Source organism: Artemia franciscana, chromosome 19, assembly GCF_032884065.1.
Source record: "Artemia franciscana chromosome 19, ASM3288406v1, whole genome shotgun sequence".
Lineage (NCBI taxonomy): Eukaryota > Metazoa > Arthropoda > Branchiopoda > Anostraca > Artemiidae > Artemia > Artemia franciscana.
The window spans coordinates 7,167,501-7,183,792 of record NC_088881.1 but is presented as its reverse complement, the minus strand read 5'-3'; the positions used below and the strand labels follow the sequence as shown (position 1 = coordinate 7,183,792).

The 16,292-nt window shown below is 33.8% G+C and overlaps 1 protein-coding gene across 1 annotated transcript in view; it reads right to left on the bottom strand.

The window, feature by feature from the left end:
- The window catches only part of LOC136039235 (protein O-glucosyltransferase 2-like), a 38,240-nt gene that overhangs the window by 2,048 nt on the left and 19,900 nt on the right, over positions 1 to 16,292 (bottom strand). The window contains exons 4-7 of the mRNA XM_065722787.1: positions 15,509 to 15,720; positions 10,979 to 11,226; positions 5,024 to 5,261; positions 174 to 473 (exon numbers count right to left, since the gene is read on the bottom strand). Coding sequence (XP_065578859.1) covers positions 174 to 473; positions 5,024 to 5,261; positions 10,979 to 11,226; positions 15,509 to 15,720 — 998 coding nt within the window. The remainder of the gene's footprint in view (positions 1 to 173; positions 474 to 5,023; positions 5,262 to 10,978; positions 11,227 to 15,508; positions 15,721 to 16,292) is intronic.

Genomic DNA, 16,292 nt, shown 5'->3' with positions numbered 1-16,292 from the left:
TCAAACAATCAGATTTCATTTTCACTGACTTTAGTACTTTAAACGAATTTTTTCGAATTCGTTAAAAAACGATGTTTTTGGTGTCCCCCGCTTTGTATCCGATTGTCTATCATATAACACCCAGTACTATCTCTTTTTGGTTTATATATAACATTTATAAAATAGACACAAACCTTGAACAGAACAGCATGATAGCAAAATATATCCCTTGGTAACAAATTTTCATTAGCAAAGCGTCTCCCCGCTTCTCCCATTCTTCTAGCTTCAAGGTCATGGTTCTTTGCCCATTCAATTTTCTCAATTAAATCACTCAAGTCTTCCTTCATCGGGATATAGTGTTTCCAGGGCTTTAAAGATTTGTAAAAGTGTTCGTAGTACTTCGAGTTTTGCTTTAGGATAACAGAATCACCGGCAAGTAGATATGGAAAACGATATGCTGCTACAGTTCCATCTATATTTATCTGATATTTATACTGAAAGAATTAATTTGATTAAAGTTTAACCTTAGTTAGCTGATGAACAAGAAATTGGCAAATTAAGTAAATTCCTGCATTCCTAATAATATATCACTTCTTTTACCATTGTTCTTAATTATTTTTATCAATAAAACAGTTTTGATGGTAACTTTTTTTATTGATAAATATTTTTATTGATTTGAAGAAGGCGTTTGACACTGTGGATTTTGAAGTTCTACTGAAAAGACTGCGGAACCTTGGAATTAAAGATGCAGCATTAAGTTGGTTTCGGTCTTATCTGTGTGGAAGATCAATGAAGGTGGTGATGAGTGATATATCTAGTGCAGCTATGCCTATAAATTGTGGTGTTCCCCAAGGATCAGTCCTTGGCCCGTTACATCTTCTTGGTATATGTGGATACTCTTCGATTTTACCTAAATGATTCAGTTTTAACCTCTTTCACCGATGATACAGCTATCACAGTGTTTGCCCGGACTTCAAAAGAGGTTGTTCAAAAAGCGAACCGCGTCCTTAGTCGGCTTCATGTTTTTACAGCTCTATGCTCCCTTGCAGTAAATACAAGAAAACGAATTTTATGGCGTTTAGTAGAACTGATGTACCTGAACATCTTGAAAACGTGATTTATAACGGTGTTAGCATAACACAGGTGTTTTTTTTTGTAAATATCTCGGATTTTATATTGATTGTAATTTGTCTTGGAAGAAGCATGGTGAAATAGTGTCGGCAAAAGCAGCTAGAGGATTGGGAGTGATGAGGAGGCTGAAAAAAGTGTTCCTGGTAGGAGTTGTCAAATTGTTATACAATGCTATTGTGCACCCTTACATCACATACGGTTGTTCTGTTTGGGCAAGCAATTTCGTGATGAATTATAAAAGAACTCAAATAATACAAAACAAAGCACTGCGTCTGACAGGAGAATTTCAAAACTGTCACAATACTGCGGAGTGTTTTAGAAAGAATGATGTTTTGAACATAGGCGAGCTATGTGATTACCAGCTAGCGAATTTTGTTTTTCAAAGTGTAAATAAGGTAAGCCCTGAGTACTTTTATGATTTTTTTAAAACTAACTCGTTTATCACCCTTATTTTACCCGGAATTCGGAGGATTTGACTCACGACAGAAGAAATAAAACGAGAGCAGGATTTGTTCTCAGGGACATAGGTGTCAGCGTCTGGAATGACCTTCCAAAATCGGTCGGAGCGGCAGGAAGTCTGGCATCATTCAAGAGAATAGTTAAATTCCATTTTTTAAAAAGGAGAGAAGTGTGATAAGAAGAAAGGGTATTTATTTATTTAGTATTTAATATTAATTATTTTGTTTTTTTACCCCCTCCCCAAGGATTTTTTTTCTTTCTTCAAAATCATTTGAAGAAATGATTTAGCAGATTCATGGTGGTTAGAATTGCGGCCACAGTCACGACTCTTTTGTCTTAAGAGTGGCCGTTAATGGTAAATTCTTTGTTTAATTTATATGTTTTGGATGAAAATAAAAAATGTCTTTGTCTATGTCTATCACATCTTCCTCTGTAACGTTTTATCTTTGTTTAATATATTTTCACCCCTCCTTTTTTTCACTGAATCTTTAATTGGTATTTCGCTTTTCCCAGTGAGTTTCCTAATTCTCATTGATTTCTTATGTCTAATTGTTTCTTTATGACTAGGCAATAGTGTGAACTTTTTGAATTCAAATAAAAAAAAAACAGATTTTTGTACATCACACTAATAGCATTTGAAGACGTTTTTCTTTTCTTTTATTGTTTTCCAGGTTTCTGAGTTAATGAAGGCTAGTGAGGTGTTTCTGAAGTTTTTTGTTTAATGAGCTTTACACGAGATGTTGTGTTTTATGACGAGATTTTGTGTTTTTTCAAAGCATTTGTACTGTCCCAGCCTTACGAGCTCTGCTCTTTATTGGGTCATAATATTGTTTTCATATTTTTTAAGTTAAATTTAACAAATTCCTATTCCTATACAGTACAAGTTCCACTTTGGACATGCTGTCAATTTTAATTTTATAATGGAACCTTCATCTTATAAAAAAGAAGAAAAATAAATTTTCTTGTTATTTGATTTGGCCAAAAGTGTAAGACTTTATTCTAAGCCCTTGTAAGTAATAGCAGACATCATCCAGTCTAATTAGCAATTTGCATTGGTCTTGTTCGTGGTCAACTGATTGTTTTATTGTTAAAAAGGGACCGTTCACCTTTAGCTAATGAAAATGATGCTATTGTAATTTGTTTTCTAATGGCCTAAATTCTAATATTATTAAAAGCGCTTGTTCAAAACTCGAGCTTAGGTTGCGGTTTAAAAGTCATTTTTTGTTGAAAGGGCACATGTTCAGGTTAACTGAAATTTATTGAATTGTGTCGGAAAAAAAGTCCCGCCTGTGATAACAGCTAACCTAAATCTTTTAACAGTATCCTATAAGTATTCAGTTGTATTCAATAGTGTTTTAATTCAAACATTTGTAATGTTGCTGTATTGATTAAGTCCTGTTACAAGCTCAGCTTTCGAAGCTGTAATAACCACCATCTTTGTTTTCTTTTTCGTTTTATTCTTTCCTTTTTTGTTGCATGCATTCGAGTTAGATTTTATAGTATTAAATAAATGAATAAATAAAGAAATCAATTCGGATAGTCTGTATTTTAGACTATATTAAGTTATAGTCTTATTACTTATAACTTTTAGACTTATATTAATTATAATCTAAACATAATTAGACTAGTCTGTATTATATTTTAGACTATATATTTTACAATATACAGTGATGTAAGTGATATTTTAAGTTATTTTATAAATAAACGGATCTTCGGTTTTATTTTGATATTCGTCACTCAGCCCTTATTCGACTAACAACCACAACTTCTCAAAGGAGATTTTCCATATTATAGGAATTCCATATCAATTCAGTTTTCCATACTTTCAAACCACATTTCCTGTAGCACACAATTATTTCTTTCAGCACAAATCTGATCAGATTTCCAATATGTGGTGATGAAAGTAACCCCTGCCTGAGCACTCACCCAAGGAAAAAACGTGAAAATGCACTAGACTGGAAATACTTTGATCACTTTAGATCACTTCCTCAGAAAATTATTATTGCGTGGATGAATAGGAATTTCTTTATAAGATTTATTTCCACTAAATGACTTTCACAGGCCCAATTTGGCTGAATTGGCACGAAATTAGAACCCTTTCTTAAAATAATCCCAAGAAAAAATATTGGAAAACACGTGAAAATGTAGAAAACTAAGTCTCTAAGACGAGAAGATTTTCCCTCCCCACCTTTTATGAAATTACACTACGTGTCCTTGAGTTTATAATTCCCTTTATGCTGTCTCCATGAAAGGAAAAAGAAAACAAAACCCTTTGGACCCAATTTGTTCCATAATAAAAAGAAACTTTCCATGTGAGGTCCTTGAATTATCAGATGTTAATAAGCTGAATTGGGTATTTTTCGTGTAAAGGCATAAATTGGTTATTCTATATTAGCTTATACTAGCATAAGGTTTTGAAATTAATAAATGCTGATATATATTTACACTGTAGGATCTTTTCAAGCTGTTCACTAAAATTTTTTGATGTTTTTTGAGATGCAAGTAAAGATTGGTGTCAAACCTTAGAACCAACAGAGTTCATATTGAATATGAAGGAGCCCGTCCCAATCAGCCCACACCTCCTTATACTAAAAGTTGACTTGTGACTAAATAAAGAGAATTTATCACTCAAATATCCCGAAATTTCCCTGTCGAAAATGCAAAATTTCTCTGCTTAAAAATTCCACATCAAAGGTTTGAGAAAGAATATTGTCCTTTTGATGCATTTTCGTCAGTATATACATTTTGTATGTGCGACTGAAAATGGCAAATCTTTAGTTCAATTGTTTTGAAAGACAATAGGTAAATATAATTAATTAATCCATCCATCCCTGAATTTTCTATGCTTAGCGAATAAACAACCAATCAAACAACACAAGACAAAATTTTCAACCCTCATATGGGTGAATTAGACAAGCAATCAAAGTTTTAAGTTAAAAACAAATAAATAAGTTAAATATGGTTTTAAGAAAAATCGAGAAGAGAAAAGTCTCGAAGGTATAGAGAAGTAGAATGGATAAGGAAGGGGAACAAAAGAAAAGTAGAGGGAGTAGAAATTAGGGAAAAATAAAAGTCAAAAGATTGGCAATTTCAACAAAGTTGTGTTTAAAGAACAATTCAGCTTAATATTAGGATGAATACTACATATAAATAAAAATCACTCACAACAACCTTCAAGGGAAGGCAACAAGGGGCTTGATAAATAACGCTTGCAATCCTTTGACTCTCAACTGAGTATTCAATCAATAAAAAACTCTATTTGTTGACCTGGAAAAGGATTGAAAACAACTTGAGGTAAATCATAAATGATGTTTATGATTTTGAGCATACTTGTCCGCACACATACTCAAACATACAAAAGAAAGTGCATGCATAGATACACACAAAAACACGCATATATGCACAGAAACGTACAATCACAAACCGAAATTACAGTCTTAAGTAAATGACTTACTTGAAAAAATTTGAAGAATGATATGCTGCTTGAACTTCCTCCATACTCCTCCATCTCATCTCGAAAGAAGAAAAAGTTAGTTATTTTCGCATCTATTAGATCAGGGTGTTTCTTTGCCAAATCTATAAGGTTAAGCCTCTCTCGCCTCGAATCACGCCCTCGCCAAAAGGACTTGTTATACTTTTGGTCCCATTGAAGTTCCGAATTGCCTTGAACTGACAGCATGTCAAGGGTCACCCTAGAAATCAATAACATAAAGGATATAAATTAATATGCTCAATAACGAATAAAGGCACGTGTGGAAGTTCTGATATATGACAATTAGTAACAATGGCAAAATGAAAATTGACCACGGAAATGGTAAAGAGTTATCCTTGAGGGGTGTTTTAGCGAAAAGACGTTCCATAACCGTGAAAAAGAGCCAGTCATGAAAACCCAACGGAAAGAGGAGCTGACTTATAAGACAGATTAATGGAAACTATACCAGCTTTATAATGAAAACTTTATCCATTTTTATAATAAATTTGTTTAAGTATATACCAGTGTTAATTGTTGGTCTCAGTCGTAACCTTACATCGTTTTCAAAAATACTAGTAATGTCTCAAAAGAATTGGTAATAACACGAAAGAAAAAGTGAAAACTGGAGTTTCTATTATAGTCATGAGCATAATAATTTGAATTTAGCACCAAAAACCTCTAGCCAACAATTGTTTTCCACAAGCGTTGTGGATTTGTTTTTCAAGTCTAGCCAATTCTTATCTTCTCGCGAATAATGGTTTGGCGACTTTACGCTAGTTGCAAATAATTGAAATAAGTAATGGAAAGAAAAGCCAGATTTAGTTTTCAGCTCGCGAAAAAAGCCTTTAATTGGAAAGAACGCCCAAAAATTAAAACTTACGAGACACTTCCAAACACTTATTAAGTAATATACACAAGGTTCTGGATAAAAATCCCCCACCTTCATCAGATATTACAAAAATTACTTGATTAAACCCGTTATTAAAGCAACATTCTGTTAAGAGCAATACATGGGGGTCAATTGGAGGGGCAAGAAGAGGGAGACATTTGCCAACTTCAGTTTAGATTTTGGAGAATGCCTTTTTTTGGGTACTTTTATGAAAGAGAATTTTTTTTATTTTCATTTTAAATTGAAATAGCAACAATATTGCCCCCACCCCCTAGAGTTGAAAAAGAAATTTTATCCCCCTATCTTGCAGTATGATGCCACCGGAGCAATATATCGGGATTTTGGCTAATTTGACACCGGCAAAGGTCTAATAGGTCCGAATGACGAACAAAAACTTAACACACACCAAACAGGTGACTTCATTTACTGAAAAGTTTCAACATACATACCCAGTTGAGCTATGCAAGTGGCGTTCACATGGAGATACAGGTAGAATTATATACCTAAACATCGATGTCTGGTCGGACACTTACTTAGGCATTTATGTATAATCTGTTCTACATGTGAACACCTCTTCTAAGCCCAAATGACAAACATAACGAAACAAACTAGCTTCCTGACTTGCAGAGTTTCAAATTCTAGACCCGACTTCTAGATTCTTGGAGTGGGTGCTGGGTTGTAAGTTGTGCAGCCTAACAGTGAATTTTATGTGTGAGCAGGAGCTGCCTCGACAGGAGATGAGGTGTGAGCAAATGTCTAGGCGGGAGTCTAGCTAGATATGTAAGTGAACGCTTAGGATGAAGTGGTTATTTCCATAAGAGTCAGCCTAATGCTTATTTTATTAAAATGTAAGGTTTTCCCAAGAATTTCAAATTTAAACTAAAGGAATTGTTAAATAAAATACAATAAAGAAATTGTTATTATAATTATAATTAGAAATTATATAACAATAACATTATACAAATTTACAAAACATGAAAATTTGAATTTTGAACGGCTGAACTTTTGAACATGTTAAATTAACTGTGGATCAATTTCAGAATTTTTGGACATTGCCACTGATAGGAAATGAAGAACTTACAAACCCTCTGAAAAAGAATTATAACTCCCCCTATCTGGTCAAGAATTACCTTCTCTATTTATGACTAACAGCCTTTAAGTAATCCTAAATTTAATTTATAATTGAAAATTTATTTAATATGCATTAATTATAACTTATTTAATTAATTTTACTTAATTACTTACTGATCAATTAACATATTTCAAGTCATCTTTTTAAATCAGAACAGAAAACGAAACTTAATTATTCTCAATTCAAGTAATCATTTTAATTGTTTGTTAATTACCAGAGCACTAGATTTGATAAATTTGAAGTTTTTTCATTACTTAGACAGATTTAAGGTGAAAATACCATTTGATGTGTCTTTTTATAACCTTTCCAAACATACTAATCAGTTACTTCGCAAATTTTATTTTGAGCCCTTAGAGGGAGCCTTAAAATGACACTTCGTTCCTTAAAAGAAAATGATTACTAGAAATTCTAAAAGCTACCTGAAAACAATCATAAATACTTATTTATCTCATTCCTCTAATTGTATTGCTTCACTTTACCCCACCCTCTTAATTGATAAACATACAGTCCATTCTCTGCATTCAAACTATGTTTTTCTAAAGCGTAACTCTTTTCTTTTTTATTATTTCACGATGAACGCTAACCGATACCCATCAGAGGGGTAGGTGATGTTGATGGTAAATAGCGACGAAGACCACACTGCCTTTCGATACCAAACAAACACAACTTAGAAATAATGGGAAAATTTTTCAAGACAGTGGAATTCAATTCAGTGAATATTTCATTGGGCATAGGACCAAAATTTTCACTGAATTGAATTCCACTGTCTTGAAAAATTTCCTTATTGTTTCCAAGTTGTGTTTGTCTGATGTTGGTGGTGGTGTTGGTTAGATAAATCAAAAGACTACCTATTTTCAACTGGCAACTACGCTGGCTTTAAAGCCTGGCAACCCCTGGGCCGGAAAGATAAATGGTCTACAAATCTAGATCAAAGTCTAATTTGCTTTGGATACCTGCCCACTAAAATCAATTAAATCCAGCCGCTTTAACGGGGAGGGTAAATGGGGCAAAGAAGCGGTGAATACTTCTGAAAAACAGCCACGCCGTCCTATTTTCCCAAGATACTTTCCCCACAAGCTCCAAGTAGATTTTAGCAAAATCACATAAAGGTTGGAGAAGGGGAACACTCCTTTTAAAATCACCCTTCTCATGACCGATTGTTCCAAGGTACTCGCTACGTAAATATCAAGCCTACCTATCTGCCTAATGAAAGATTAGTACAGGAGAGGTGTTGCTAAAGGGCTATGTGCCTTCCATATATTGGTTAAATTGCTTTATGATTCTGCTTCAAACTGGTAGCAATGCGTCCAGCCCTCAACTAATAAGTTAGGTAAGAGTAGGGATGTACCTCTTTTGTGCCTACAAATGTACACATTGAAAATCATTATACTTTTCGATTAAATAATAGTGCAAAATAACCCCATCTTTACCATAAGATTACAGGTAAAACAGACAGAGGGTGGTAGAGAGGTCACTGTCTCACTTATGTTCTACAATCATATAGATTAAAAACTTTGCCTAGTTCAAACAAGGTGGCTGTTTTACTAAAACATTTGTATTGAGACGGAAAGTTGGTGTGTTACAAGGAGCCAATTGCCTGCTTTGTGCCTTCATTTATAAATATTGAAAATACTTGCGTAATTCTGCTTCTAAAAAAGTGCAATATGCTAACCTATGAACAAAACGGTTGGTAGTGCCAGGAGGTAGGGGCATTGGAGGGGCCAAAGACCCATATTGTTTCTCCAATTATATCAAATGAAAAATCCTTGCATTATTTTACTAGGTTTATGACTAGTTTTGTTTGTGGGTTTTTTCCAGTTCCTTATATACTTCGTCTTGTTTTTTATTATTTTGACAGACTTTCCAATAACTAATTTGTTCTGAATAACTAACCTCCCCATATAATTAACAAATAGCTGTCTAGGAAATCCTCTGAGCCCCCCTTCCAAAGCTCCACCTGCATGCACAAAAGGTCTGTACTCTATAGTATAATTGGAAATGTGGGTAAACACAAGTTAAGGTTTTCTGAGGGAGGGGGAGGACAACACAAAATATTGTTTTTAGTTTTTCAAAGAAATTCTTTCGGGGAGGGGGAAGAGAAATGCTTCAAGCCAATCTTGTCAGGTTTGTGCATACATACCTGCAAAACTAGTGAAGCATATGGAGGCGTGATGGAACATTCACAGCAAAATACCCAAGGTGCTTACAGCCCATATGTGAACTTAAATGATTTTTGTTTGATTTTGAGATTTGGATTCTGCACATAATTTTGGTCCTTGGGATATGTATTCTCATCATAAAATCATTTCTGAAGCTAGTATTAGTTGGGAAATGCAGAAACCTTTTTCGTAAATTAGATAGATAAGGATTAAAAACAAAACTTGGGATATAAATCCTTTATTTGTTTTATCTTCAGTGCTTTAAGAATGCAATAAGACTACTTATTTTTAGATGAAACTGATATCAGTTCTTTAGCCCCCCCCCAACAGACAGACTTACCCCATCTATGGTGACAATTATATTTACAGTATTGGGTCCGAGCCTTAGATGAATCGTTACGTCTGATTCCAGCTGTGTGTTTGTCAAATACGTCTTTAGGCCAAAGCTTTACAATTTGTCACGGGGGAGGGGTTCTTCAGACCAATATTTTTCAGCTTTGCGTTGACGTATATGCACGAATGTGGAAAGAAAGTGTTAATAAATTATGTTTTCCACGAGAAAACATCAGCGTTACTAAGCTAAATTGCAACTGATGAACACATTATGACAATTACATCTAGAGCTTCTTTTGCTATTAGAAATTTTACCATTTCTGTTTTGAATATAACTCAAGATGAAATTGAAAATTCATGCAGATTAGCATCTTTCAAGGGTGCAGCGAGGAGAATTTTCTTTACAACATTAATTATTTTAAATTAATGATTTTAAATTAATTGATTTTAAATTACATATTTTTAATAGATTCAATGGTTTTAGATGAAATCAGATAATTTAAATTAATTGACTAATTAGTTAAAATCATATTGCGTCTTAGCGACTTAGTCTTCTTAACATTAATTTCCAAACCTATCCTAACATCCTGAACTCCCAAAACCTCTAAAAGTTCACTCATTTTGCTCACACTTTCATCTAGGACGCTTTTTCTAACAAAATCTTTGCTATCAGCACAATCTAAGTCCAGGTAAGTTTTTCCTCCCAGTTTGATTCCGTGTTCTCATAATGGCTTTCCTGTGCTCCTTAAGACAAAGTCCATCAAAACAATCCACATAAAGGGGATAGAACATAATCCTGTTCAACTCGAGATTTAATACGAAACCAGCTGCTACCTCATTTCCTACCTTAATCACAACAGTTTTATTCTCGTACATAGCACTAATAATTTAATTATAATAATAATTAATAATAATTTATTTAATAATATTTCATGTAGATTGGCATCTTTCAAGGATGCAGCGAGGAGAATTTTCATTTCAGCATTAATTATTTTAAACTAATGATTTTAAATTAATTGATTTTAAATTACATATTTCAATTAAATTCAATGGTTTTAGACGAAATTCGATATTTTAAATTAAATGATTAATTAATTAAAATTATTCTGCGTCTTGTTTTCCTTACCTTAATTTTCAAACCTATTCTACAACCCTGAACTCCCAAAACCTCGAAAAGTTCACTCATTTTGCTCACACTTTCTTCTAGGATGCTTAAATAATCAGCACAATTTAAGTCCAGGAAAATTTTTCATCCCCATTTGATTCCGTGTTCTCCCATTGCCTTCCCTGTGCTCCTTAAGAAAAAGTCCATCAAAATTATCCGTATAAAGGGGGATAGAATATAACCTGTTCAACTTGTGATTCAATACGAAACCAGCTGCTACCTCATTTCCTACCTTGCTGGACAATTTATACTTTCTCACCTCGACATCATTTCTAAAGTTGATTGAGTTATATCATAAGTAGGCATCACTATGTCCACTGTATCATTAGATCCACACCAAGAAAATACTGGAATGATCGGCTTAAACTGTGGCTTCACCAACGGCCAGTCTCCAAGGTTGACTATAAGTTCCATATCTGGTAATCGGACTTTTCTAAGGAGTGACAAAAGTATAGCATCCATAAATATGTTGAAACCAACATGCTTACCGTAACATTTTCTATAAACCTGAAAAAAAGAGTCGTTCCTAGTTTACACTTACTCCTTTTCAGAAGGAAAGACCAAAAATCTGAATAATAACTTTAAACAATTCTAAAATACTGACATACCAGTTCTAAAAGCGCTTCGCACTATTTTACTCCCCCTCCCTTAATCTACAAATATATAGCCCAATTTATATACTTTCCATTGTTTTTTCGTTTCTTGATTTTGTTGATGTTGCTTCTTGCCGTTTAATCTATTAGAAGAAAAGAGGAACATATGACAAAATGCACGCAATACATGTAACTGGGGCTATATATTTGCATATTAAAGGGGGGGGGGGTTAAAGTAAAGTGAAGTGCTTTTAGGAATGATATGTGTTTTAGAATTGAAAAAATACAAAATTTTATGGTGTTCCTTTGTAAGTAGGAGTTACTTTAAACTTGGAACAAAGTCCTAGTCAAAATGGGATGTAATAGAATATTTGTATTAATAAGGTTTATGTTCCCTGCGTAACTTTTATCATCTTATTTTTCAGCTCTCTTACGGTCTTCGCATATAAAAAAAAGTTTGATATCATTCCTTATGTGACATTTAACTCCATCCATCTGCCAATTTAAAATTTTGAAATTAGTTATACATGGTTTTCTAGATTGAAAATACTTTGAAATTGGTTGAAAAAGGGACAATTCCTCTATTTTTTTAACAAGCTCTGGATCTTCCCCAAGGATAATTCTGGCTAGGATAGATCTGAGACTAATGAATTCAATGATATAAGTATTTTGTCCTTTATGTGCAAGTTACAGCTGTAGGATTGACGTAAAATCGCTTGCTTCAAAGGGAATACATACCTCAAATGGCTATTATTAGGTTGACTTAACTTCCAATATCTGGTAATCTTACTTGACTTCCCACTTTTTACGCCTGAGCCACATACTTTTGGATAAAATCCAGAATAAACGCGACTAAAGGGCCAATAATCTAGTCCCGCCCACAATTTAGTGGACAAGCAAGATCAAAGTAGTGATCTTGCTTGTGGTTATTTTTCAGTTAAGCTTGTTTCTTCGATTCGGTGGCTTGGTATTAGTATTTGCTCATCTTTATCGACTTTTCGATCTTGTGGGCTTAATGATATCAAAAGTAAACTTAAAATTGGGTACACGAAAATTGTCCCGAACCGAGGCAGATTTTCACGAAAGGCTTTATCCAGACTTTATTCTACATATTGCGATCATTCTATATTGTTTCTTTCCGGTTTGCGCCCGTTTTTTAATAATCAAGATTTGCAAGGTATAAGAGTTCTGTATTTTCGTTATTGCAAATATTTATTGTATCTGCCGCGTTCTTATAGAAATCAGAAGATTATTAGAAAGTTTTGTGCCACTGATATTATTTTTGTTTATAAAAAACTCTATGCTAGATTAGGTGCTGAGGCCTGTCAACGCTTGGGTCCTTACCACCCTTTAATTAGACTCTATTGATTGTATTGTTTGTGTTATTTTGTTTTTCTATCCTTAACATTTTTACTCTGCTTAAATTGTCAAAACAAGCGGGTAGCAAATAAATTATTATTTGTTTAGATTGAGCAATTTTGAACCCTAAAGCGTAAACTTTAGGGCATGGTTGGATCCAGGGAATGGTTTTGGGGGTATCCTTCCCCGCGCCAGGAAGTTAGAAATTTGTGCTTATGACAGAGTTATAGGAACGAATAATACCGGTGGGGTAATTAAACTTGATCAATATACCCTTCCAAACCTTAATTCTGCATCCGCCCATGCTTATTGGTAGTCAATCAGAGTGAAGAGTTGATGAATAATTCCCGGATTTGAATTCGGAATTTATGAGTGACCAATGTGTAGTCAATCAGAGTGAATATTTGGGACATAATCTTCGGAATTGTAAGCTTGAAACAACATATTTTCTATTTGTATGATGAGCTCGGCCAAAGATACAAATACTTAGTGCTAGTTCGACAATAATTGGGAACATTTTAGCATACGGTTATACATATAACCGTATTAAAACAATTCTTGCCATTTCATTTTTCCCTTCTGTGGTACGAAGCAGACGTTAAAATCAAGGGCAAACACATTTTTTAAATAAATCTTTCCTTTATTGTAAACATATGATTCCTATGACTATGGTGTGGTTCAAACCTTATACATTCTAACTGAAAACTGATTAAATTTAAGGGTAACAACCCATAACGGTTTATTTCAAATCAAACTTACAGGTGAGTTGGTCAAAGATTTTCATCTGATTTCATAGCCCATTACAAAAAGAACTGGACAGCGCCCAGAAACGACAGAGTAAAAATTAAGAAGAGCAAAAATAAACAACAGAAAGGAAAACATGCTTCGACAACTACGAACATGGGACAAACAGAAATAACCAAAGATAGGAAGACTCCTGGCATTCAATAGAAAAATCAAGAATACGTTTCTGAATAATCCCAGCTGAGTTTACCGATAGATACTTTCTCTGCAGAAAAGAGATACTTGTCCTTGGTGGTAGTTGCATCAAATACTTTGAAACTTTAAAATAAAGGCGAACTTAATTTCTCCTACCACAATAAAAAAAAACTAAAAAAAAAAACTAAAAAGAAAAAACAAAGATGAGCGAGAACAAGTAGGTGAGGAAGTGCTAGGCTATCATATAACTGAGAACGGTGAACTCTACTCAGATATGAAACGTTTGAAGCCAGGGATGCACACGCAGCCCCGATCTTACAAGCACAATTTTTCAGTGCCAGGTTTGGAGTTTCTTTCAGATTTGCTCCAACAGGCATGTCCAGGTATATTATCTCTCTCTCTCTCTCTCTCTCTCGAAAACGGCTCATAAATTTTTTCTGAAAATTGGCACACAAATATTTTCTGGCCTGGAAAATTCGATCTAGATAGGTCACAATTTTCCCAAAAGTAATCATATCGAGCCTATGGTCCTGCAAGGTGCCGTCACGACATCAAGCAAAATTCCCATTAAAAATAGTGGTTCACTTTTTACAGGGTTTTAGAATTATAATAATGGCTAATTTGCATAGATAATGATAACTTAGGAGAAAGTGCCAAAGAATTATCTTTCGTTGATCAAGCTGAATTGAACTTACAGAGCGCTAATCAAATCCCTGAAAAAAAAAATTAAGCCGCGTCTATGATAACTCTTCTCAGGAAAGTGCAAAATTTCGTATTTTCGCAGATGTGGGTTTGAAACCTCTACAAGAGGGTTCTCTGATATGCTTGATTTGACAGTCTAATTTTCACAAAGATCACGCTTACTTTAGGGAATGTTTTGCCTCTTTTCAAAAACCATGCAAAGTTTCTCAGACTCGTAGTTTCTGATGGGCAACTTTAAACTTAATGAATTTTACATATTTAGAATGATCAGAAAAAGCCCATGCCCTTGATCTTTATTTTTATCAAACTCTTTTTTGGAGTTCGGTCATTATCAGCACGAGTAACTCTGTACTTGTAGTTCGTTATCAAAAACTTGTAGAGAACCCAGATTGTCTTAATTGCCCAAAAATTCTTTTTCAAAACAAAAAGCTAGCCTTCACAATAGATCTGCAAAAGGTAATCCGCCAGAAAGCACTATCAACAGCAACAACAATAATTTTCTATCCCACAGAAGTCAAACAAAGATTTAATCTTCTTCCTTTAAACAATCATCTTAAAATTTATGTAACGTACAGCCTTTAAAATAAGCCAAATTACAAACTATTAGGATGGTCATTTACATTTTCCAAGAAGTTTTTCAAATTCTCCCAATGAAATATATCGATCCTACAGCGCTTGAATAAACATTTAATTGTCTTCCATTTACAAAAGCAACTTTAATATTATATTATTATTATTTTATTTCCCAAAAGACACACATAGTGCTAACATGGAGTAATGACAAAAAAAAAGGAAAAAGAAAAGATACATTCACTTAAATCTCACAGCAAAAAAGCACTCAGTAAACTATTTTCACAATGTAGCGTATTCATAAAGCGAGACCGGCGTTCTTCAATGACTACAAATGGTTGCACTACACCAAAACTAAACACAAGTCATCGATTGCTCTTCCATAGAGAGATACCTAAAAGGAACTTCGCATAACGGATGCCTTTAGAATGAGCCAAATCAAAAGTTATAAGAACCGCCATGTTTATTTTTAGAAGAAGCATTTTTAAATTATTCCAGTAAAATTTTTCCATCCTACTACGCTCAAATGCATATTTTCTCTTTTTCTTCTAAAGAAGCATTTTGTAATTTGGCACAGATGATGTATTACGATGTTTTACCATCTCCTCCACAGGGATATGCCTTACCTCGTTATCTTTAACCACATAATTACAAAAGCTGTATGCTCCAGGTACATTGAAACGTTTGGTGGCTTCGTTCAAGACAAGATCCATATCAACCGCTTGAAAAAGCTTCAGATCATTTTTAACTTGATCAAAATGAGCAGGACATGCCAAATCCTTCAGCCAAGCTTCTAGAGATTCATTAGGACAATTACAGTCATCACATAACAGGGTTCCTGGAAATTAATAACTCTAATTGATGTTCTTTACCAATCTTTTTATAAATACATAAAAGACTATTTTATTATTAAAGTTTTATATTGTTTTATTTGTCATGGTTCTGAAAAAAAAAAAAACCTTAACATGAATTAAGCTATAGAATCTAGGTTATCCAGACTATAGGTTGACTTTCTGCTTCTGAAACATTTCAATACTTTTACCACTTTATATCATCTTGTAAAGATGTAACCTTCTTGTATGTCATCAGCTAATCTTCTAGAAACTCATTAAGACAATTATTGAGAGTCATGAAATAGTTATTCATGGTACAATAACGTTCATGGCAATTAAAATACCTAGTATACGGTCTTAACCAATCCTTTTGAAGACTCACTGACTATTTCCTTAATCAGAATTGTAATTTTTTCAAGGGTTTAACAAAATAATCTTAAGCTGAATCAAGCAATTTAATCTTGGATGTCCATGTTGTAAGTGAACTCTCTGCTCAAAACACATTTTAAACTTCTATAAACTTATAAACTTCGTAATAAAAACTTCTCGGTTCTATTTTTTGCAGATGACACAGCTC